Genomic DNA, 22724 nt, shown 5'->3' with positions numbered 1-22724 from the left:
GTGTGCCAAGACTGCGCCATTGCACTCCAGCCTGGGCGACAGGGTGAGACTGTCTCATAGAAAAAAAAAAAAGGTATTCTATCTTTTTACTTGTCACTGATTTTTTTTTTTTTTTTTTTTTTTTTGAGATAGAGTCTCGAGTCTCACTCTGTTCTCCAGGCTATAGTGCAGGGACTTGACTCACTGTAACCTCCACCTCCCAGGTTCAAGCAATTCTCATGTCTCAGCCTCCCAAGCAGCTGGGATTACAAGTATATGCCAACACATCTGACTAATTTTTTTTATTTTTAGTAGGTAGACAGAGGGTTTTGCCAGGTTGGCTAGGCTGGTCTTGAGCTCCCGGCTTCATGTGATCCACCCGCCTTGGCCTCCCAAAGTGCTGGGATTACAGGAGTGAGCCACCGCACTCGGCCCATTTAGTTTTGAGATGAGGTCTCCCTCTGTTGCCCAGACTGGAGTACGGTGGTGCAATCACGGCTCACTGCAGCCTCAACTGCCAGGCCTCAAGTAATCCTCCTGCCTCAGCCCTGAGTAGCTGGGACCACAGGCATGAGTCATTAGGCCCTGCTAATTTCTAAATCATTTGTAGAGATGAGGTTTTGCTATGATGCTTAGGCTGGTCTCAAACTCCTGGGCTTAAGCGATCCTCCTGCTTCAGCCTCCCAAAGTGCTGGAATTACAGGTGTAAGCCACTGTGCCTAGCCGGCCTTTGTTTATTTTTAAAAGGAGAAAAAGATTCAAAGCAAAGATCAACAGGAAGGAAAAATTTTAAAGATTAAAGAATTAATTCAGGATACATCTAATAACCAAATAATAAGAATTTGAGAACAAAAAAAAAAAAAAAAAAGGAAGGGGGGGAGAAGGTTTCAAAGAAATGGGAGAAAATTTTCAGAAATGCAAGATCAAGGCTCTACAGGGCCTATTAAGTATCCATAATAATGAACCAAAAAGACCCACATCAAGATACATATCTGTGAAATTTCAGGACACCAATGATAAAGAGAAGATCCTAGAAAGCATACAAATAATTAGGAATTAAGATGGCAGTAAAATCCTCCAAACCTGGTAAGCAGGTGTCAGGGCAATACTTTAAAAATTCTGGGGGAAAAATATTCCTCAAATTCTACGCACAGCCCTAAAGACATTTTTAGACAGGTGAGGTCTCATGCAATTTGCCTCCCATGGACCCCTTTTCTCAGGAATCTACCGAATGATGAGAGAAGACAAAAAGGAAGACAATATGGAAGTCAGGAAGCAGCAGCAAGGGGAATTCCCAGAATGACATAGAAGGGAAATCTCAGGCTGATATATCTGTGTAGTAGCCCTAGAGATCAACAAGCCTAGACTGGAATAAGACAATGGAGGGCTCAGGAGGAATTTCTAGAGGTAAAAAACAAACAGATTATCTAACAGATCTCACTTTGTAGAAAGCTGTTTTGAGAGGCTCTGGAGAGCATGGTAAGAATTGAGTAGCAATAACTTTTTTGAGACATGGTCTCGCTTTGTCACCCAGGCTGGAGTGCAGTGGTATGAACACAGCTCACTGCAGCCTCAACCTCCCGGGCTTAAGCAATCCTCCCACCTCAGCCTCCTGAGTAGCTGGGACTACAAGCACATGCACCCATGCCCAGCTAATTTTTGTATTTTTTGTAGAGATGGGGTTTCACCATGTTCCCCAGGCTGGTCTCAAACTCTTGAGCTCAAGTGATCTGTGCACCTTGGCCTCCCAAAGTGCTGGAATTACAGGTGTTAGCCAGTGTGCCTGGCCTGACTAAATAGAAAACTAAATAAACAAAAAATAAGGCAAGTATTAAATCCAGAAAAAAAATGTACAAGAAAGAAAAACAATCCATTTATACTTATAGCTCAGCAATGAATATTTCATAATTACAATAATATACATCAAATACTGATTTAATAAAAAATTGTAACTGTTACAGGAGGACTGGTAAATGGTGGTGATAAGTGGGATGTGGGGTTTAAGACTATGAAATTCCCATGTGCAATAATGGTTTTCTTGTGTTTTACTCATCTTGAATAAATGCCACTAGAGAAACATAGTCTCAGTCTCCTATGACATGAAATGTGTAAAATGTACAATAACTAGATTTTTAGCTGTGGCACAATTTGGACCTAAGTCAGTTTATGGAAAACTACGTTCCCTACAAGCAGAGTGGAAAGACCGCAAAGGTGAGAAATAGGCCTAACTTGTCAGCCTTGAGATCTAAAGCAAATCATTTAACCTCTATATACAGTCTGAAATTAAGCATCTATTAAAAGGAGATGATTATCCATGGTCATGTCACAGAACTGTTAAATGAAAGACAGTACACGATAGAACATGGGCTGTTCAGTCAGTCAGGGCTGTGTTACAGTCTCCACCTTTTCCATTCACTCATTCAGTTTGTACAAGTTATTCTGCCTTTCTCCCTAACCAATGGCCACAACCCAACATTTTATGTTGTTACTAAAATTTCAAAAAATTGTATGTAACATTAAAAGAATAAACATGGAACTTGATCATCCATTAAAATAAAACAAAACAAACAACTAGTGGTGGCCTGCTAAAGTGATTTCATGAATTGTGTCATGACCTGTACATTGAAAAACATTCCACAAATTACGGTTTCATCATTGTAAAATACTTTCACCTACAAAACATAAAATAGAACTTACCTCATAGGATTATTCTAGAAAACTCTTAGTATGATGCCTAGCACACAATAATAACTATGACAAAACTACATTAACTCTAAAGCACAAAGCAAGTATCAGACATTATTTGTCTGCAGTCCCCTATCTCATCAAGAATAGTGGGATGCCATCTGCATTAAAGGTACCTTCATCTATTTTACTGGTAACCATCAGAGCAATAATCACAGCAATACTAACAGCTCACACTTAAAAACAGTGCTTACCATATGTAGGCATCTTTATAAGTGCTTTACCCATATTAACTTGTTTAATCCTAATATCTCCTCTATGAGGTAAGAACTATTACTATCACTCATTCTTGTTTCACAGATGAACAAACTGAGGTAGAGAGATAAAGTAAGCTAGCTACGCCATAAACATGGCTGGTTTATGGAAGAGCTGGGATTCAAACTCAGTGTGGCACTGAAGACTGTGCTCTTAACTGAAAATGCTGTCTTGTCTTTATGGTAGAAAATACGGGGAAAAGCTGGCAGGTGAAGGGTCTGAGTTATAAGGCACAGTAAAAGATATCATCTGTAGTAACAAATGAGAATCAACCGAGCAAACAGTTCCTGAATGTTCCGCATGAGCGAGATGTGATTCTGTTTAGGGGCACTCACCATCTAACTGGGAAGAAATCAGAGCCAAAGGGCTGGGGAACACTGAAGAGGAAAGAGTGATTTTTGCTACAAAAGGGATGACAGTTACATAGCAATCAGGTAATGATTATTTCCTTTACTCCTCACTGAAGCCCTTTGAGGGTATCTCTAATCCTCTTTTACAGACAAGGTACCTAAGGTTCAAAGAGGTCAGAAACTTGTCTTACCTGTCCTGGTCTCAGATCCATGTCTCTGATTTTATCCTTGGGACTACTCCTTCAACCTGAGGCCCTGGACAACTGGCACTGCAATGTAACCATTTCCCAGAGCCTAATGCCACCCCTGGCCACCGGCCTCTCACTCCATATCTAACTGTCATGGACATCAATATCCATTCTCCTTTCCATGGTCTCCATGGATCACTCCCTTTCCAAACCTAATCTTATTACTTATTCTCTGTATCTTTTCATCTTCAGTCTCTTGTATTGTCAATGAGCTCCTCTATTTCTCTTGTCTTTTTAAGCCTTCTTCTCTACCTTTAAACACATTTAAGTCCTCTCAATCTAACCAGGATCCCACCTAGCAGAATGATATTCTCCAGAATCTTTCTTCTTTCCTCTTCACTCATGCTAACCCAAAAATTCCACATATAGGTTTCATTACTTCACTTGAGCAATTTTACTTATTTGAAGAAATTTTAAGGCTAGAAAACACAAACAAGATAATAAAAGGATGACTAAACTCAAAGAGCAAAAGAACAAACAGAATAATCTCTAGTACCTGAAGGAGGGAAAGTTTCTGGAGTGGTTGCTGCGGTGCTGGAATTCCCCTCCCAGGGTTCTGTTCTGGCATCCGTGAACTGGTTATCTGGAAGCCACGTTCCATTTGGTGAAATTGTAATGCCTATAGAATTGGTGCTTGCTGTTCTTGTGGTCCCATTGTCAGAGTCTGAAGAATTGACAGTGGTTAAATAGGTGGGTCCCAGAGTTATATTTGGGCTGAATGTTGGTGCCACAGAAAGAGAAGTTAGTGAAGAAGTTGGATTTGAAGTTTTGGCCTCTTCTTTAACTGGTTCTGCCGTTGATGAGTTAATCAATCTCGTAATTCCTACAGAAGGTGCAACTACAAACACCAAAAAACAAGGAAATATCACATGAAGAATGTGAGGCTAAAAAGTTGTGAGACACAAAGCAGCAAGCCTTAATAAACTCTCAAACATATGGAGACCAAGCAAAGACCAACCCCCCGCAACACCCACCCATCCCCTATGTTTTTATCTAATGCTGGACCTTTCCTACCTCCTCCAAAGGACTACAGTTTAAGGGAGAAAGAACACAAGGTTCTTCACTTAGTTCCTCAGAAACCATATACAGAGTTGTAAATGTCAACAGTTTATTTTACTTTTCAGGAAAGAACACATAATCTCTTTGATTTATTTAAAGCAGTTATATGTATGAAAAACAATGCTGAGCATTCAATACAATTCCAAGATTTCTGAAGACACCTATTTTACCATCACTTTGAATAAAATTTTTATATTCCTTTCTTCAAATACCATCTTGGTTTTCAAATTTGGCTCATTAAATGTGAAAGCAAAATTTCGTTTCAAATAGCAGCCTTATCAAATGACAATTTACCTGTGGTAGCATTGCTGGCACTGACACGTACCAGACCACTGCCGAGCAGAACAAGAATGAACCAGGAATCCATGCTCATCTGGAAAATAGGGAGTCATGTTAGATGAGGTCCTATATTATCATGACTATGTCTCAGCTGGTCACCAGAAGAGTATTCTGGATTTCCAAGCTATTAAAATGTGTGCCTAAACCAATGATCTTTTGGGAGCCTGATATGCATGCTTCCTCAGATATCTAATAACTAACTGAGTCTTTATAAAGACTGACTATCCCTTATCTAAAACGGTTGAGGACTAGCAGTGTTTCAAATTTTTTTTTTTAAGAGATAGGGTCTTGCTCTGTTGTCCAGGATGGAGACAGTGGTATGATCATAGCCCAGTGCAGCCTCTACCTCCTGGACTCAAGTGATTCTTCTGTCTCAGCCTTCTGAGTAGCTGGGACTATAGGCATGTACTACCATGCCTGGCTAATTTTTAGAATCTTCTGTAGGGATGGCATCTCACTATGTTGTCTAGGCTGCTCTCAAACTCTGGGGTTCAAATGATCCTCTTGCCTCAACCTCTATGATTATAGGTGTGAGCCCCCACACCTAGTCCCTAATCCAAATTTTGAAATCCAAAATGTCCCAGTGAGCATTTTTTTGAGCATCATGTCTGCCCTCAAAAAGTTTCAAATTTTGGAGCATTTCAGATTTTGGGATTAGAGATATCCAAACTGTAAAAATAAAAATAAGTCTTAATAGGACTCCTTCTTTATTTTTTTTTTTTTGAGACAGAGTCTTGCACTGTCGCCCAGGCTGGAGTGCAATGGTGTGATCTTGGCTCACCACAACCTCCGTCTCCCGGGTTCAAGCAATTCTTCTGCCTCAGCCTCCCGAGTAGCTGAGATTAGAGGCATGTGCCACCATGCCCGGCACATTTTTTTGTATTTTTAGTAGAGATGGGGTTTCTCCATGTTGGTCACGCTGGTCTCAAACTCCTGACCTCAGGTGACCTCCCTGCCTCAGCCTCCCAAAGTGCTGGGATTACAGGCGTGAGTCATCACATCTGGACCAAAAAACTTTTTTAAAAAAGTCACCTGTGCTAGACTACAGCTTTGTGGATGAGAGCTAGGAAGCAGTCCCTTTTAAAGCTCCCAAGTTGATTGCCAGGTGCAGCTTTACAGTTTTCAGAGTGAGAAGTATGGAGAAGGTAGGCTGATTGCACTGATGTACTGCTGCCCTTCAAGGAACACATTATATAGCTGTTCTCAACCTTTATTCCACCTCAAACCATGTAAGATAGTAGCAAGTTCCCACCAGTAATAGTGGTTTGTTCATCCATTCAGATTTTTATGCCCTATACTGAGCTAGTGCTAGAGAAACAAATGGGGAGCAATACACTCATGAGCCCCATCTTCACAGGACTCACAGTCTAAAGTGTTCAGTGTGGTAGTGACTCTCCAAGGGAAGTAGGACACACATCCTTAAGGGACACATGAAAATCTCAGGGGTAGAGGGGAAGAGAGGGAGATGTAGGTGGTTCATATATACTCCAGGAATTTGCCCCTGGTACCAGCAGCCGTGCCTAGCAGGGAAACGGGTGCAGCCGTGGTCTTCAGGTGCATCCACATAAGATTTTGACAATTTCCCCATTCTTCCTAGGCTGTGATCATTAAACCAGTGATATACTGTTAGATTTCATAAAACTTACATCTTATAACTCTGTCTGGATAGTGAATTAACATGGATCTCTGGCAGAACCCAGCTCAATTACTACCTGAGCCTAATCCAAAATTGGAAACTCACACAATTTCCTTCACAAGGGTCAAAAAAACAAGTGGAAGGCTATTATATATGTATATGTATACATGTCTATTCTTGCTAAATCAATAGAAAATGGTTTTGGGAAAAATAACTACATATTTGAGGAGAGGGAGTTAGACCACCACGTCATTCCATATACCAAAATAAATTCCACATAGGTTTAAAAATTCAATGCTTGAAAAACACATTTTAAAAGAAAATAAATGAATATGTGAGCTCAGGATGAGGAAAAACTTTCTAAGCATAAAAGGCAGTGTAAGAAATCATAAAGGTAGAAGTGGAATATCTGACAGAAAAAACAAAAGCTCCTAAACATAAAGAAGCCCATCATAAACAATGTTTATGGACAGGAAGACTCAATATTGTCAAGATGTCAGTTTTTCCCAAATAAGCCTATAGATTCAATGCAATCTCAATCATAATCTCAGCAAGTTATTTCGTGAATATAAAAATGCTGATTCTAAAGTTTACATGGAGAGACATTAAGATTCTAAAGGGGCAACTCAATATTAAAGAAGAGTCAAAGATTAATGCTATTGGACTTCAAGACTTACTGTTAGATTTCATAAAACTTACATATTATAACTCTGTCTGGATAGTGAATTAACATGGATGGTAATTAAGACAGTGTGGTATTAGCAAAAGAAAAGGCAAATAGATCAATGGAACAGAACAGAGATCATAAACAGACCCACATAAATATAGTCAACTGACAACGGAGCAAAGGCAATAAAATGTAGCAAGATAGTCTTTTCAACAAATGACACTGGAATGTAGCTACATATAGAAAAATTAATCCATATCAGACCTTATATCTTTCACAAAAATTTGACTAAAAATGAATCATAGACCTAAATATCAATCATAAGACTATAAAATGCCAAGAAGATAACAGGAGAAAATCTAGATGACTTTGGGTATGGCGAGAACTTTTTAGATATAACATCAAAGGCATGATCCATGAGAACATAATTGATAGTCTGGACTTCATTAAAATATAAAATGTCTACTGTGTGAAAGACAATGCCAAGAGAACGAGAGGATAAGCCACAGACTAGGAGAAAATATTTGCAAAAGATACATCTGACAAAGGATAGAGAATTCTTAACTCAACAAGAAAACTAACAACTAGATTAAAAATGGGCAAAAGACCTGAACAGACACCTCACCAAAGAAGATAAACAGTACGGCAAATAAGCATCTGAAAACACACAGAACATCAAGTCATTAGGTAATTGCAAATTAAAACGGGATACCACTACACATCTATTAAAATGGATTTTGGTTTTAAAATCCAAAACATTTGACAATACATGTTTGTAAGAATATGGAGCAGTAGCAACTCTCATTCACTGCTGGTGGGAATGCAAAACGGTACATCCACTTTGGAAGGCAGCTTGGTAGTCTCTCAAAAAAATAAATATGCTCTTACCATATGATCCAGCAATTGTGCTCCTTGGTATTTAACCAAATGAGATGAAAACTTATGCTACTAAAAAAACCCTGCACATGGATGTTTACAGCAACTTTATTTATAATTGCCACAACTGGGAGCAATCAAGATATCCTCCAGTAGGCGAATGGAAAAATAAGTGATGGCACATCCAGACAATGAAATATTACTCACTGCTAAAAAGAAATAAGCTAAAAACATGAAAATACATAGAAGAAACTTAACATAGATTACTAAGCGACAGAAGCCAATGTGAAAAACCATGGAGACAGTAAAAGATCACTGGTTTAAAAAAAAAAAGAAAAAAAAGGTCAGGTGTGGTGACTCATGCCTGTAATCCCAACACCTTGAGAGGCCAAGGCAGGCAAATTGCTTGAGCTCAGGAGTTCAAGATCAGCCTGGGCAACGCAGCAAGACCAAATTTCTGTAAAAAATACAAAAAGTAGCTGGGCATGGTGGTGTGTGTGTGTAGTCTCAGCTACGTAGGAGGCTGAGGTGGGAGGATCACGTGAGCCTGGGAGGTCGACGCTTCAATGAGGAGTGATCATCACTGCACTCAGGCCTGGGTGACAGAGCAAGACCTTGTTTTAAAAAAAAAAAAGGTCAGGCGTGGTGGCTCATGCCTGTAATCCCAGCACTTTGGGAGGCCGAGGCAGGCGGATCACGAGGTCAGAAGATCAAGACCATCCTGGCTAACATGGTGAAACCCCGTCTCTACTAAAAATACAAAAAATTAGCCGGGCATGGTGGCGGGCGCCTGTAGTCCCAGCTACTCTGGAGGCTGAGACAGGAGAATGGTGTGAAACCGGGAGGTGGAGCTTGCAGTGACCCAAGATGGCACCACTGCACTCTGGCCTGGGGGACAGAGCAAGACTCCATCTGAAAAAAAAAAGAAAAAAATCAGTGGTTGTGCGGTTAGGAAAAGGGAGAGAGGAGTAAGCAGGTGGAGCAGAGGACTGTCAGGGCAGTCAAACTCTTCTGTATGATACTACAATGGTAGACACATGTCATTATACATTTGTCCAAATCTACAGAATGTACAACACCAAAGCTTGGGTGATAATGAGGAGTCAATGTTCGTCCATCAATTGCAACAAAGGTACCACAGTGGTGTAGGACGTGGATAAGGAGGAGGCTGTGCAGGTGTTGGGGGCAGGGAGTATTTAGGAATGCTCTATATTTTCCTTCTTTCTTTTTTTAGGACAGAGTCTCACTCTGTTGCCCAGGCTGGAGTGCAGGGGCATGATTGTGGCTCGCTGCAACCTCCACCTCCCAGGTTCAAGCGATTCTTCTGCCTCAGCCTCCCGAGTAGGTACAGTTACAGGTGTGCACCACCACACCCAGCTGATCTGTGTACTATTAGTAGACATGGGGTTTCATCATATTGGCCAGGCTGGTTTTAAACTCCTGACCTCAAGTGATCCACCCACCTGGCCTCCCAAAGTGCTGGGATTACAGGCGTGAGCCACCGCACCTGGCCAGAACTCTCTATACTTTTTGATAAATTTTGCTGTGAACCTGAAACTCTAAAACATAAAGTCTATTTTAATTTTTTCTTATTTCTCTAAGAAAAAAAGTCTATTTTAAAAAGGAAAATGAACTCTCATAAATAATTGAAACAAGAACTCATAACAATACTGAAAACGTAAGAGTCCAATTTTGAAAAATCTGAAGGACCTAAACAGATTACTTACAGACGAGAAAAACAAACAGCTAAGAAAATACACAAAAAAGTGTTGACTGTCCCCACTAATCAAATGAATATAATAAGGTTACATTTTTATTTTCCAAATCAGAAGAGACCAATCATATGAAATATCCAGTGGTCAAATATTGGTGGGAATAACAATTAGCCTACAATAAAAATTCCTTTCCAGAAAGGTAATACAAGAACAAGAGAAAAGAACAAATGCATGGTGATGGAAGCTGTGGAGAGAATTGGTATGCATACACTAGGGAGGAAAAGACACATCAGAATTTAAGAAGATCCATGTCACTAATAGGTACCATAACCACAGACCACGACCAGGAAAATCACAGTGAAAACCTCATCCTTCCCCGAGAAAGACTTTGAGGCAAAATCCTGTGACTTTCCGACTCCCCATATACAATACATTTGCAACAACACTATCCTTACTTCTCTCTCTGGTTTCCAAATTTCTACTCCAAGCATCTCAGAGCTCCATTTCAGGAAGTTGGGTTGAGGTCCTCACTCCTCAAGAATGCCATATGCAAAGCATTTCTTCTGGAGCCTGCTCTAACAGTCCCTGTTCTTTTTTTTTTTTTTTTTGACAGAGTCTCGCTCTGTTGCCCAGGCTGGAGTGCAGTGGTGTGATCTAGGCTCACTGCCACCTCCGCCTCCTGGGTTCAAGCAATTCTCCTGCCTCAGCCTCCTAAGTAGCTGGGATTACAGGCGTGTGCCACCATGCCTGGCTAATTTTTGTATTATTATTATTATTATTTTAAGTAGAGATGGGGTTTCACCATGTTGGCCAGGCTAGTCTTGAACTCCTGACCTCAAGTGATCCATCCGCCTTGGCCTCCCAAAATGCTAGGATTATAGGTGTGAGCCACTGTACCCGGCTTAACAGTCCTTGTTCTTGAAAGCTTTTTGCCTTGTGCTTTCCTATCACTGAAGACACTGTAAGTGGCTCAGTTTCCTTCCTGTCCCCCAGGCCTGCTATTCTCCTGGATGACTTCAATATCCTCATGGATGACAACGAAAATCCACATCTAGACCAGCCTCTCAGTTCCTTAACTTCCTTAACTCCAACAACCCTGTATCTCTACTACACTTGGGCCACTCACGACAATGGCTGTACTCCAGATTCTGTCATCACCCAGAAAAGCCCCCATACTGAATAAATCTTTCCTTCCCACTCTCCAACCACACTTTCTATCCTTGTAGTTCTCTGTTATGTCTACTACACCTGCTCTCTGACCTCACCCAGGCCTTCAGTCTCTTGAACCCCTCTCTAATTCTTTTCAGTATCTCTGCTCTATCTTTATTTCCTTCTCTACCAAATCAAGAAAACTTGGTGTCAGTTCAATCATTCTTTTGTCCTAAATTCCTTTGCTACACTGTTCTTTTATGCCAACATGGAAAGAAAAATCCCGAACTGTCAGCCCTATACTTGGACTGCCAGATGCTGCTTAAAAAAAAAAAAAAAAAATCAAACAACTCATAAGGGTTGTATCACTACAAATCACTATTTCCGCTTCAGTGGAACCCTAAGTACTTTCTGCAGTCTTTCTGTCTTTCCTTAGCTCTCTCCAATTCTCCACAGAGGTGACTTCAAACCTCCTCTCCCCTCTAACCATCTCCTCCCACACATTTGGCTGTTGGCCTTGCCTACACTTCCAAGAAAATAAAAGCCATTGTACTGGACACCCTTAACTCCCCAGTCACTATATCCAGAAATTTTCCCCTTCCCTGAAATTCCATCCAGGAATCTCAGTCCTTTAGGAACCCTGCATTTTTTTCTACCACCATCTTTAGCTTTAACCCCTCCTTTTCATACCAGTTTTTAACACAATTAAGTTTTCAAAGAAGATGAAAAATTTCTTTGCATGTACATCAATCCTTCAGCTATCATTGTCTCTACTCTGCTTCATAGTCAAATCTCTAGAAAGGGTTGTCTCCATGGCAATCTGGCTTCTTGTTCCACCATTCCACTAAAACAGCTGCTTCCAGTCTAAAAGAAAAATGGGTAAACGATATGAAACATAACTCACAAAAAACCATACAGTTATCTTAAATGTATGAAAAGATGCTCAACCTCACTGATGATCAGAGAAGGCAATGCTGAGATACCATCATTTTTTTTTTTTTTGAGACGGAGTCTCGCTCTGTTGCCCAGGCTCCAGTGTTGAGTGTTGAGTGTTGTGGCGCGATCTCGGCTCACTGCAAGCTCCACCTCCCGGGTTCACGCCATTCTCCTGCCTCAGCCTTCCGAGTAGCTGGGACTACAGGCACCCGCTACCATACCCAGATAATTTTTTTTGTATTTTTAGTAGAGACGGGGTTTCACTGTATTAGCCAGGATGTTCTTGATCTCCTGACCCTGTGATCCACCCGCCTTGGCCTCCCAAAGTGCTGGGATTACAGGCGTGAGCCACTATGTCCGGCTGAGATACCATTTTTTATCTATCACACTGGCAAACATAAAACACTCTGACAATGCTGCATTGGCAAGAGTCTGAGTAAACAGGTATTCTCATATAATCTACAAATATTCATCAGAATTAGAAATGCACAACCCCTCTGACACAATTCCACTTCTGGAAACTTATCCCACAGATACATATCCATACTTTCAAAGTGACCCATGTACAAGGTTATTCAATATAGCATTGTTTTCAAGAGAAGAAAACTGGAAATACCCTTAACGTCTATCAATGGGGGAGAGAGACATGATTAAATAAATTATGGCTGATTTATTTATTTATTTATTTATTGATTTATTTATTTATTTATTTTTATTTACTGAGACAGGGTCTTGCTCTCTCACTCTGGTTGGAATGCAGTGGGACAATCATTGAACTTGGAAGGATAAAGAGTAATTGGCCAAGACAAGGGTCAGACATAGTCTTTCAAACTGAGATGACTTGGAAGCTTGAAAAAGCCTGTCTGGTCCTGGGAACAAGACCTAGGTAACGACATCATGCAGGACTTCAATAAATATCTGTTAAATGATGTAAAAATGGCAGACATGAAAGACTAGGGTGGGTGAGGAAAGGGTGGGGCAGGGAAATGCACACAATGAGGCTGGAGGAGGCAGTGATCATATCCTGAAGGGGTCTGTGCGTCACAGTGAAAGTTTTAACTTACCGCTGAACACACTGAAGAACTACCAAAGGTTTTATCACAGCAAGGTTACATGGAACAATTTAGATTTTAGAAATAATGACTGATGGCGGAGTGGAAGATCAACTGGTGGGGTTTGAAGTAAGGAGGGTCACTTACTGAAGCTTTCAGAAGTAATCTAGCCAACAAACTAGACGGATCTCACAGCAGGGCAGGAATATCTAAAGGAGACTGAGAAGAGGATTTATAGGGGTAGAATCGAAGGCTAATGAGATGTTGGAGGTAAGCAAGGCCCAGATGTCTAACTTCAGTGAACTGCAATGCTATAAGCTGGAGGATGACCAGTTTTGGGGAATGTGGTGGGGAAAGTGATGAGGTTAGTTTGAACATGGAGAATGTGTGGTATTAGAGCACATGTTGTATCTGTGGGGGGTGGTGGGAAAAAGGACAGAATGGCAGACAGGCAATGACAGAGCAGCTGCCCTGGAAGTCAGGCAGAAAGCCAAAAAAGGGAAGACAGCTCTAAGAGTGACAAAAGCAGCAATGAGCTAGCCAGGCAGCAGACATCTGAGAAACACAGTAGGCAGGAGTAGGTGGGTGCTGATGAGTAGAAAACTGATACATACCACCAGGGGAGGGTGGAGTAGGAACAGCACTCTGAAGAGCTGCCAGTGAGAGAAATCAGCTTGAAAAACTGGCAAGCTTCTGAAGAAGTCCTAGAAAACCAGATATCAACTTTCATTATAGGTCTTCTCTTGAGAAAGGCAATGTGATAGAGAAGTCCAAAACAAAGAGACCTTCCCCAATATTAGTGAAACTAAGGCACTGGAGAGCAGCTCACTTGCATAGACAACATTATATAGAGAATGAAACTAGACTACTAAGGCTGTGAAATAGATTCTTAAGTTCTACTGCTTCTAAGTTCCACCTAAAACAAGATTCAGTTGGGGACCTTGAAAGAGATGAGTCTGGAGGCAAGAAAGTCAGTCAGATTACTACAACAAACAAACAAACACACAAAATAGAATTTGGTACAGGTTTATATTGCAGATTAACACAAAGAACAATATGAAAATTTATTTGTTCTGCTTAAAGCACAAATTGAAACAAACTACTTGATACACGAAACCAAAGTATAGTACAGATTATCTGCATAAAGTAAAAAATAAAAACAAACCAGTGACAATTTTGAAAAAGAACCAAAAAATGGGAGAAATCTATATACTCAGTGTTAAGGCTTACTATATAGCTACCATATTTAAGACAGTATTAGCAGAGGAATAGACACATAGATCAATGGAGTAAAATATAGAACCAGTAACAGACTCACATAAATATGCCCAAATGAAAGTTGCAAAAGCAATTCAATGGACAGCCTTTTCATCAAATGGTACTCAGAAAACTGTACATCTACATGTGAAACAATAACGCTGGAGCCTTCCCTTATACCACATGCAAAAATTAAAAATGGGTCGAAAACCTAAATTTAAGTCCTAAAACTATAAAACTCAGAAGGAAACAGAGGGCAAAGCTTCATGACATTGGATTTGGCAACAATTTCTTGGATATAACACCAAAAGCACAAGCAACAAAACAAAACACAGATTAAGTAGGACCTCATCGATATTAAAAACTTCTGTGAATCAAGGATACTATAACAGAATGAAAAAGCAATCCACGGATGGAAAAAAATGTGTGCTAATCACATATCCAATAAGGAACCGAAATGCAGAATATACAAAGAGCTCCTACAACTCAACAACAACAAAAACAACCTAATTTTTAAAATGGGCAAAGGGGCCAGGTGTGGTGGCTCATGACTGTAATCCCAGCACTTTGGGAGGCCGAGGTGGGAGAATGACTTGAGCTCAGAAGTTCAAGACCAGCCTGGCCAACACAGTGAGACCTCATCTCTACAAAATACATTTAAAAGTTAGCTGGGGGCCAGGTGTGGTGGCGCATGCCTGTAATCCCAGCACTTTGGGAGGTCGAGGTGGGTGCATCACTTGAGGTCAGGAGTTCAAGCCCAGCTTGGCCAACATGGTGAAACCCCATCTCTACTAAAAATACAAAAAAATAGCCAGGTGTGGTGGCGGGCGCCTGTAATCGCAGCTACTCATGAGGCCGAGGCAGGAGAATCACCTGAACCCAGGAAGAGGAGGTTGCAGTGAGCCAAGATCATGCCATTGCACTCCAGCCTCGGCAACAAGAGCAAAACACTGTCTGAAAAAAAAAAAAAAAAAAAAAAAAGTTAGCCGGGTATGGTGGCATGTGCCGGTAGACCTAGCTACATGGAAGGCTGAGGCAGGCGGATTGCTTGGGTCCAGGAGTTTGAGGTTACAGTGAGATATGACTGGTGCCACTGCACTACAGCTTGGGAGACAGCTTGTCTCTAAAAAAGAAAAAAAAAAAGTAAAAAAAAAAAACAAAACAACCCTGGCAGTGCATGCTGGCTCACCCCTGTAATCCCAACACTTTGGGAGGTCGAGGTGGATGGATCGTGGACCAGCCTGGCCAACACAGTGAAACCCTATCTCTACTAAAAATACAAAAACCAGCTGGGTGTGGTGGTGGGCACCTGTAGTCCCAGCTACTTGGGAGTCTGAGGCAGGAGAAGTGCTTGAACCCAGGAGGCGGAGGTTGCAGTGAGCCGAGATCACGCCACTACACCCCAGCCAGGGCGACACAGCAAGATTCTGTCTCAAAAAAAAAAAAAAAAAAACACCAAAAATCCTATTTCATACCCACTAGGATGGCTATTGTTTAAAAATAAAAAATGGCCGGGCATAGTGGCTCATGCCTGTAATCCCAGCACTTTGGGAGGCTGAGGCGGGTGAATCACAAGGTCTGGAGATCGAGACCATCCTGATTAACACAGTGAAACCCCACCTCTACTAAAAATACAAAAAATTAGCCAGGCGTGGTAACGCACGCCTGTAGTCCCAGCTACTCGGGAGGCTGAGGCAGGAGAATCGCTTGAACCCGGGAGGCAGAGGTTGCAGTGAGCTGAGATCGTGCCACTACACTTCAGCCTGGGTGACAGAGTGAGACTCTGCCTCAAAAAAATAAATAAATAAAATAAAAAACCCCAAAATAAAAAAAAATCCAGAAAACAATAAGGGTTGGCGACAATGTTAACAAACTGGAACTCTGAACACTGCTGGTTGGGATGTAAATGGTACCACTACTACAGAAATCAGTATGGCAGTTCCTCAAAAAACTAAATATAGTATTAACATATGACCCAGCAATTCTACCTTTGGGAACATACCCAAAAGAATTGAAAGCAGGAACTTGAACAGATATTTATACACCAACATTCATAGCAGCAGTATTCACAACAGCCAAAAGGCGGAAGTAACTTAAGTGTCCATCAACAGATGAATGGAAAAATAAAATGTGGTATATACATACGATGGAATGTTAGCCTTAAAAAGGAAGGAAATTCTGACACATGCTACCACATGGATGAAACTTGAAGACATTATACTAATAAGCCAGTCACAAAATGAAAATATTGTATGACTCCACTTATATGAAGTACTTAGAGCAGTCAAACTCATAGAGAAGGAAAACAGAATGATGGTTGCCAGGGGCTGGGGTAAGGGGGAATGAGAAGTTAGTGTTTAAATGGGTACAGAATTTCAGTTAGGGAGGATGAAAAAGTTCCAGAGATGGATGGCGGTGATGGTTGCACAACAATATGACTATGCTTAATACCACAAAACTGTATACTTAAAAAGAGTTAAAATGTTAAATTTTGTATTATGTGTATATTTAACTACAATTTTTTTTTAAAAAAGACAGGAGAATAAAAAGGCAAATCACAGGCTGGGAGAAAATTTTGCAAAAAATATATCTGACAAAGGATTTGTATCCAGATATATAAAGAACTCTCAAAGCTCAACAGTAAGAAAATAAGTATTCCAACAAAATAATGGGCAAAATATTTGAACAGATATTTTTATCAAAGAAGATATATGGAAGGGAAATAAGCACATGAAAGATGCTGCAAACTATTAATCATTAGGGAAATAAAAAGTAAAACATAAAATACCAGTATATGCCCACTAAAGTGACTAAAATTAAAAGATCTGCTATACCAAGTGCTGTCAAGGATATGGAGCAATCAGTACCCTCAGACATTGCTGTTGCAAATATAAAATGGTACATCCACTTTGGAATATCATTTGATAGTTTTTTTTTTTCTTTTTTTGAGATGGAGTCTTGCTCTGTCACCAGGCTGGAGTGCTGTGGTGCGATCTCGGCTAACCGCAACCTCTGCCTCCTGGGTTCAAGAGATTCCCTGCCTCAGTCTCCTGAGTACCTGGGATTATAGGCACGCACCACCATGCCCAGCTAATTTTTGTACTTTTAGTAGAGAGGGGGTTTCACCATGATGGCCAGGATGGTCTCGATCTCTTGACCTCATGATCCGCCTGCCTCGGCCTCCCATAATGCTAGGATTACAGGCGTGAGCCACCGTGCCCGGCCTTAAAACATAGATTTTATTGTTATTCAAGTATGATGAAGCCAACAGATCAGGAGATGACTGCCGCTGACAAGATCGCAGTTCGGAAGAGGAAGGTGCACACCATGCCATGCAGGGGCCACATGAGGAAGCACTAGGGTCAGTAAGGAGGTCAATGGAATGGGATGAAAACATGGGCAAGAGCCTTTATGTGGTTTCAGCAGAAGGAACGGGCAAGGCAGGGTAAGCATGTTTAGGACTGGCTAGTTTGAATAATTTCAGTGAGTTTTGCAGCATAGGGATGTCCCGAGTTTCCTGGTACCTGATCTTGAAATGAACAGGGCAGGTGGATTGTAGCAGAGAGGTGTCAAAGTCCTATGAGAGCCACATAAAGGAGGCAGCTAGATTATGAGTGAGTTATTCACTGTCTCTAGGAATTGGCTAGCCCTGACAAAGGATCAGAAACACATAGTTGCTGGGCGCAGTGGCTCATGCCTGTAATCCCGCACTTTGGGAGGCTGAGGTGGGCAGCGGATCACGAGGTCAGGAGATCGAGACCATCCTGGCTAACATGGTGAAACCGCGTCTCTACTAAAAATACAAAAATTAGCTGGGCGTGGTGGCGGTCGTGCCTGGAGTCCCAGCTACTTGAGAGGCAGAGGTAGGAGAATGGTGTGAACCCGGGAGGCGGAGCTGGCAGTAAGCAGAGATCGCCCCACTGCACTTTAGCCTGGGCAACAGAGCGAGACTCCATCAGAAAGAAAGAAAGAAAAGAAAAAGAAGAAAGAAAGAAACGAAGGAAGGAAGGGAGGGAGGGAGGGAGGGAGGAGGGAGGGAGGGAAGGAAGGAAAGAAGGAAGGAAGGAAGGAAGGAAGGAAGGAAGGAAGGAAGGAAGGAAGGAAAGAAAGAAAGAAAGAAAGAAAGAAAGAAAGAAAGAAAGGAAAGAAGGAAAGAAAGGAAAGAAAGGAAAGAAAGAAAGAAAGAAAGAAAGAAAGAAAGAAAGAAAGAAAGACATGGTTAATCCTATACTATATGATTTCACTTGTATAAAACTCTAGAAAATACAATCTAATCTATAGTGGCAGAAAACAGACCAATGGTTGCTTGGGGATGAAGGAGTGGGCAGGGGCAATAGGCAGTGATTATAAAAGACACAAGAAAACTTTGGGGAGAGATTATATGTTCACACTCTTGTTGTGGTGATATTTCCCTGCTGTATACATGGATCAAAATGTAATAAATTTTACACTTTAAATGTGTACAGGTTATTGTTACATCAATTATAAAGTTGTTTAAGAATTATAGGAATAATCAATGAAAAGAAATACAGTGAAAAGAATTTCATGTTTATTGTATAATAAAAATGAAACAAAGCCAAAAGTAGTTATTTGATAAATTAACAAACAGGTAAAAAGAGAAGACATAAGTTAATTTTTTTTTTTGAGACAGAGTCTTGCTCTGTCGCCCAGGCTGGAGTGCAGTGGTGCGATCTCAGCTCACTGCAACCTCCACCTCCTGGGTTCACGCCATTCTCCTGCCTCAGCCTTCTGAGTAGTTGGGACCACAGGTGCCTGCCACCATGCCCGGCTGATTTTTTTTTTTTTTTTGTATTTTTAGTAGAGACGGGGTTTCACCATGATGGCCAGGATGGTCTCGATCTCTTGACCTCGTGATCCGCCCGCCTCGGCCTCCCAAAGTGCTGGGATTGCAGGTGTGAGCCACGACATCCGGCCCACAAGTTAGTATTATAAATAAAAAGTGGAAATAATTACAGAAGTAGCAGATAAAAAACAGATTATCTACAATTATAGGCAAATAAAACTGAGAGAAATGAACGAATCTCTAGAAAAAGAATAAAAAACTAGCCCAGGAAGAACAAAAGACCTGAATATTCCTACAATTAAAGAGGTTGACCACAAGTTCAAATTTGTCCCACATAAAAAACACTGGACCCAGATGGTATGAGAAAACAAGAGTGACTAGTTCCCAGCTCATTCTAAGGAGAGAGCAAAACCAGGCACCAAAACTGGACAAAAACATTACAAGAAAGAAAATCACAGGCTCACTTTTACACAATAATATATATTCAAAAATCATCACAAAGTATCAACAAATTGAATCTAGCATATAAAACAGATAAATCATGATCCAGTTGAGTTTATCCAAGATATACAAGGACATTTTAACATAAAATCTATAAACATAATTCACCCATATTAAAAAAGTTCATACAACCATTTCAATTGATGTAGAAAATGCACTAGATAAAAACATATGAATTCAAGATTTTTAAAAATCCTCTTAAATAGAAATAGAAGAAACCTTCCTTAACCTGATAAAAGTTACTATTTTTAAAAAAAGTGCAATTATCTTCAACGGAGAGAAACAGAAAGCATTCCTTTGAAAATCAGAAATAAAGTAATCTACTATCACTTCTATTCAATATTGTATGAAAAGTCTGCCTTTGCAACAAGAAAAGAAATTTGGCCAGGCACAGTGGCTCATGCCACTGTAATGGCACTTTGAGAGGCTGAGATGGGAGGATTGCTTGAGCCCAGGAGTTCAAGACCAGGCTGGACAACGTAGCAAAACCTTGTCTCTACAAAAAATTTTAAAAAGAAAAAGAAATTAAAATTATAACAATTAGAAAGGAGACTAATACTTGCAGAAAATATGATTGTTTACATAGAAAAAGTACGAGAATTTAGGCCAGGCATGGTGACAAAGCGAGAAAACATCTGAAAATAAAAAAAAAAAAAAAAAAAAAAAAGAAAATCTATAAGAATCCATAGGAGGTAAGTTATTGGAAATAACAGGGTAACTTTGTCAAGGTGACTAGATAGTTAATTTTTATACCCTAGCAAAAACAGCCACTAATTTGCACTCAAGAAAGGGTCTATTAGGTTAGGCAAGAATTAATCATGTGTAAATGCTGATCAGGAATCAGATGGGAAGGAAGGGAAGGTACATAAGAAAGGCAAAAGTGGGAGAAGTTGTAGAAAAGTGAGGGAACTGAAATCTGATATCTTAAAAGATTTCCCCATGAAGTATGCAGCAAGATCAAAGGCTAAGAGAGAAGGGGGAGACAGTGGGATATAGTTTTTTATTTTATTTTTATTTATTTATTTTTTTGAGACGGAGTCTCGCTCTATCACCCAGGCTGGAGTGCAGTGGTGCGATCTCGGCTCACTGCAAGCTTTGCCTCCCGGGTTCACGCCATTCTCCCGCCTCAGCCTCCCCAGCAGCTGGGACTACAGGTACACGCCACCACACCCAGCTAATTTTTTTTGTATTTTTAGTAAAGACAGGGTTTCACCGTGTTAGCCAGGATGGTCTTGATCTTCTGACCTTGTGATCCGCCCACCTTGGCCTCCCAAAGTGCTGGGATTACAGGCGTGAGCCACCGCGCCTGGAGGTTTTTTAAATTATTAAGACTAATACTGGTGCTATAGAAAATGGCAGGAAGTGCTGACACCAGGCAGCCCAGCAGTCCTGAGGGCCCAGGTGAGATAAGATCCATTTTTCCAGGATTCTTTTCTGAAAAAATGCTCTAAGCACTAATGGTATGGCAAACATACAGAATTAAGGTTTTGCTAGATGAATGTAATGAAACTATAAGCAAGGAGGTTGAGTACTGGGAAGAGAATGGATGAACTGCTGAACCACAGACTCTAGCATTGACAGGAAAGTAAGGCAGATATTAGAGACATTAGAGAAAATAAAAAACTTAAGTGGCTAAAACCCCAAAAGTTGAGAATATTTTATAGTGGGAATAACATAGTAGGTAAACTGGAAGGCTCCAAGAAGCTAATTTCACCAGAATTTTTTGGAGCCTATTGTAGTTGATGGGCTATAGTCCTTGAAAAACCAACACATATGACTAATTTTAAATACAGTTCCCTTGACATGTATGGATCTCAGTAAAATCCTTTACTATGCACCCCCACCCCAGATTATGCCATAAGCAGCTTGCTAAGTAGCCCTTCAGAATTCCATGTTTCCTTTCTTCCTCTATTCCTGCAGAAAAAACTTAAAAAACTATTTCAGTACTTACTAGCTTCTTTTAAAAAGTTAATTATGCTCTTTGAACATGTGTCCTAGAAAAAAAGAAATAAAAAACAGTTAATTAGGAGTATCTAGGTTATGTGAAGCATTCATCAACCTCCTATTGACAAAAATTATCTATAGGCAAATTTTATATATAAGTAACTTTAATATGAACACTTCTTAAACTTTGGCCTAATAATTTCACAAAAATTAGGCTGCAAGTCACCATATTTATCAGATACTGGCAGACACTAAATTCTGCGGCTATGACACTAAGCAATACTGAAATCTCTTATCTTTCCAGAGGGATTGTTCATGTATTCAGTGTTTGTAAAGAGTTCCTGCTGAGCTAAACACAGTCCACTGTGCACTCTACGAAAGAGTCCATGAGACAAGCATGGGGGAGGGTAGGAAGTTTAATACTTTCACAATGCCTGTGGAGAGGCTGGCAGTGATGAAAGCCTAGAAAACTCATGAAAGGACCTTTTATGAGCAGGGTGAATGTAGAGCACAAAAGCAAAGTCAGATGACCCACTTAAAGCTTTGCCTTTACTGATGAGAATTCATTCTCATTCCAGATTAGTCCCTCTCTAGAAAAAGCAAACCTTATATAAGAGTTGGAAAATTAAGATACAGGAAGTATAATTCTACTAAGTTCCAGTTTTTCCTTCTCAAATATCAGCCTAAGTCCTAAGGTCTGTGGCCAAAGACAGAAAATACAAAGCTCTGAGAAATATGCTATTTATCTTGGTGTAACAATCTCTGACTGTTGGGCTTTGAGGAAATTTAAGCTCTACAATCCATAGATCAGACCAGAAGTTTAGGGTAGTAATATTATGAGAGGAAATAGTTTCTTAATCTGTTTCTGGAACTTATATAAAGCAAATAAATGGTAAACCTGATTTGTAAGGTAATGACAGTCCAAGTTCCTTCAAAGCAGAGAACCACTTATTTGCTCATTCATTCAACTAAGTTCCTTGTCTTGTGCCAGGCTGGAGAGAGAAAGCAGCTCCTGTCCTCAAGGAGCTCACATTTCAGGCATCTTCTCACCCCCCTTTCTCATGTTAACCAAAACATTTCAGGTTCATCAATGAAACTCTTCATCCAGAAGGCAGATAAAATGGCTTCTCTTCATTCTGATTCATTTACTCTTTCTTTTATTTATTTTATTATTATTATTATTTTTTTTTTTTTTTTTTGCGAAGGAGTCTC

General features: G+C 40.4%; 1 protein-coding gene across 16 annotated transcripts in view; it reads right to left on the bottom strand.

Moving 5' to 3' along the window:
* Positions 1-22724, bottom strand: part of PTPRA (protein tyrosine phosphatase receptor type A) — a 172721-nt gene that overhangs the window by 67060 nt on the left and 82937 nt on the right. For 6 of the 16 annotated variants that reach the window (XM_055264897.2, XM_055264896.2, XM_055264901.2 and 3 more), the window contains 2 exons: positions 4931-5009; positions 4074-4415 (listed from right to left, as the gene is read on the bottom strand). In XM_055264897.2, coding sequence (XP_055120872.1) covers positions 4074-4415; positions 4931-5009 — 421 coding nt within the window. Of the gene's footprint in view, positions 1-4073; positions 4416-4930; positions 5010-13153; positions 13226-13620; positions 13711-21519; positions 21563-22724 lie in introns of all 16 variants that reach the window. The other 10 variants (XM_055264902.2, XM_055264893.2, XM_055264895.2 and 7 more) reach the window with 4 other exon arrangements.

The sequence above is a fragment of the Symphalangus syndactylus genome, chromosome 24 (assembly GCF_028878055.3).
Source record: "Symphalangus syndactylus isolate Jambi chromosome 24, NHGRI_mSymSyn1-v2.1_pri, whole genome shotgun sequence".
In the NCBI taxonomy this organism is placed as follows: Eukaryota; Metazoa; Chordata; class Mammalia; order Primates; family Hylobatidae; genus Symphalangus; species Symphalangus syndactylus.
Note: the sequence above shows the minus strand (reverse complement) of the source record. Positions and strands in the feature narration are given on the sequence as shown.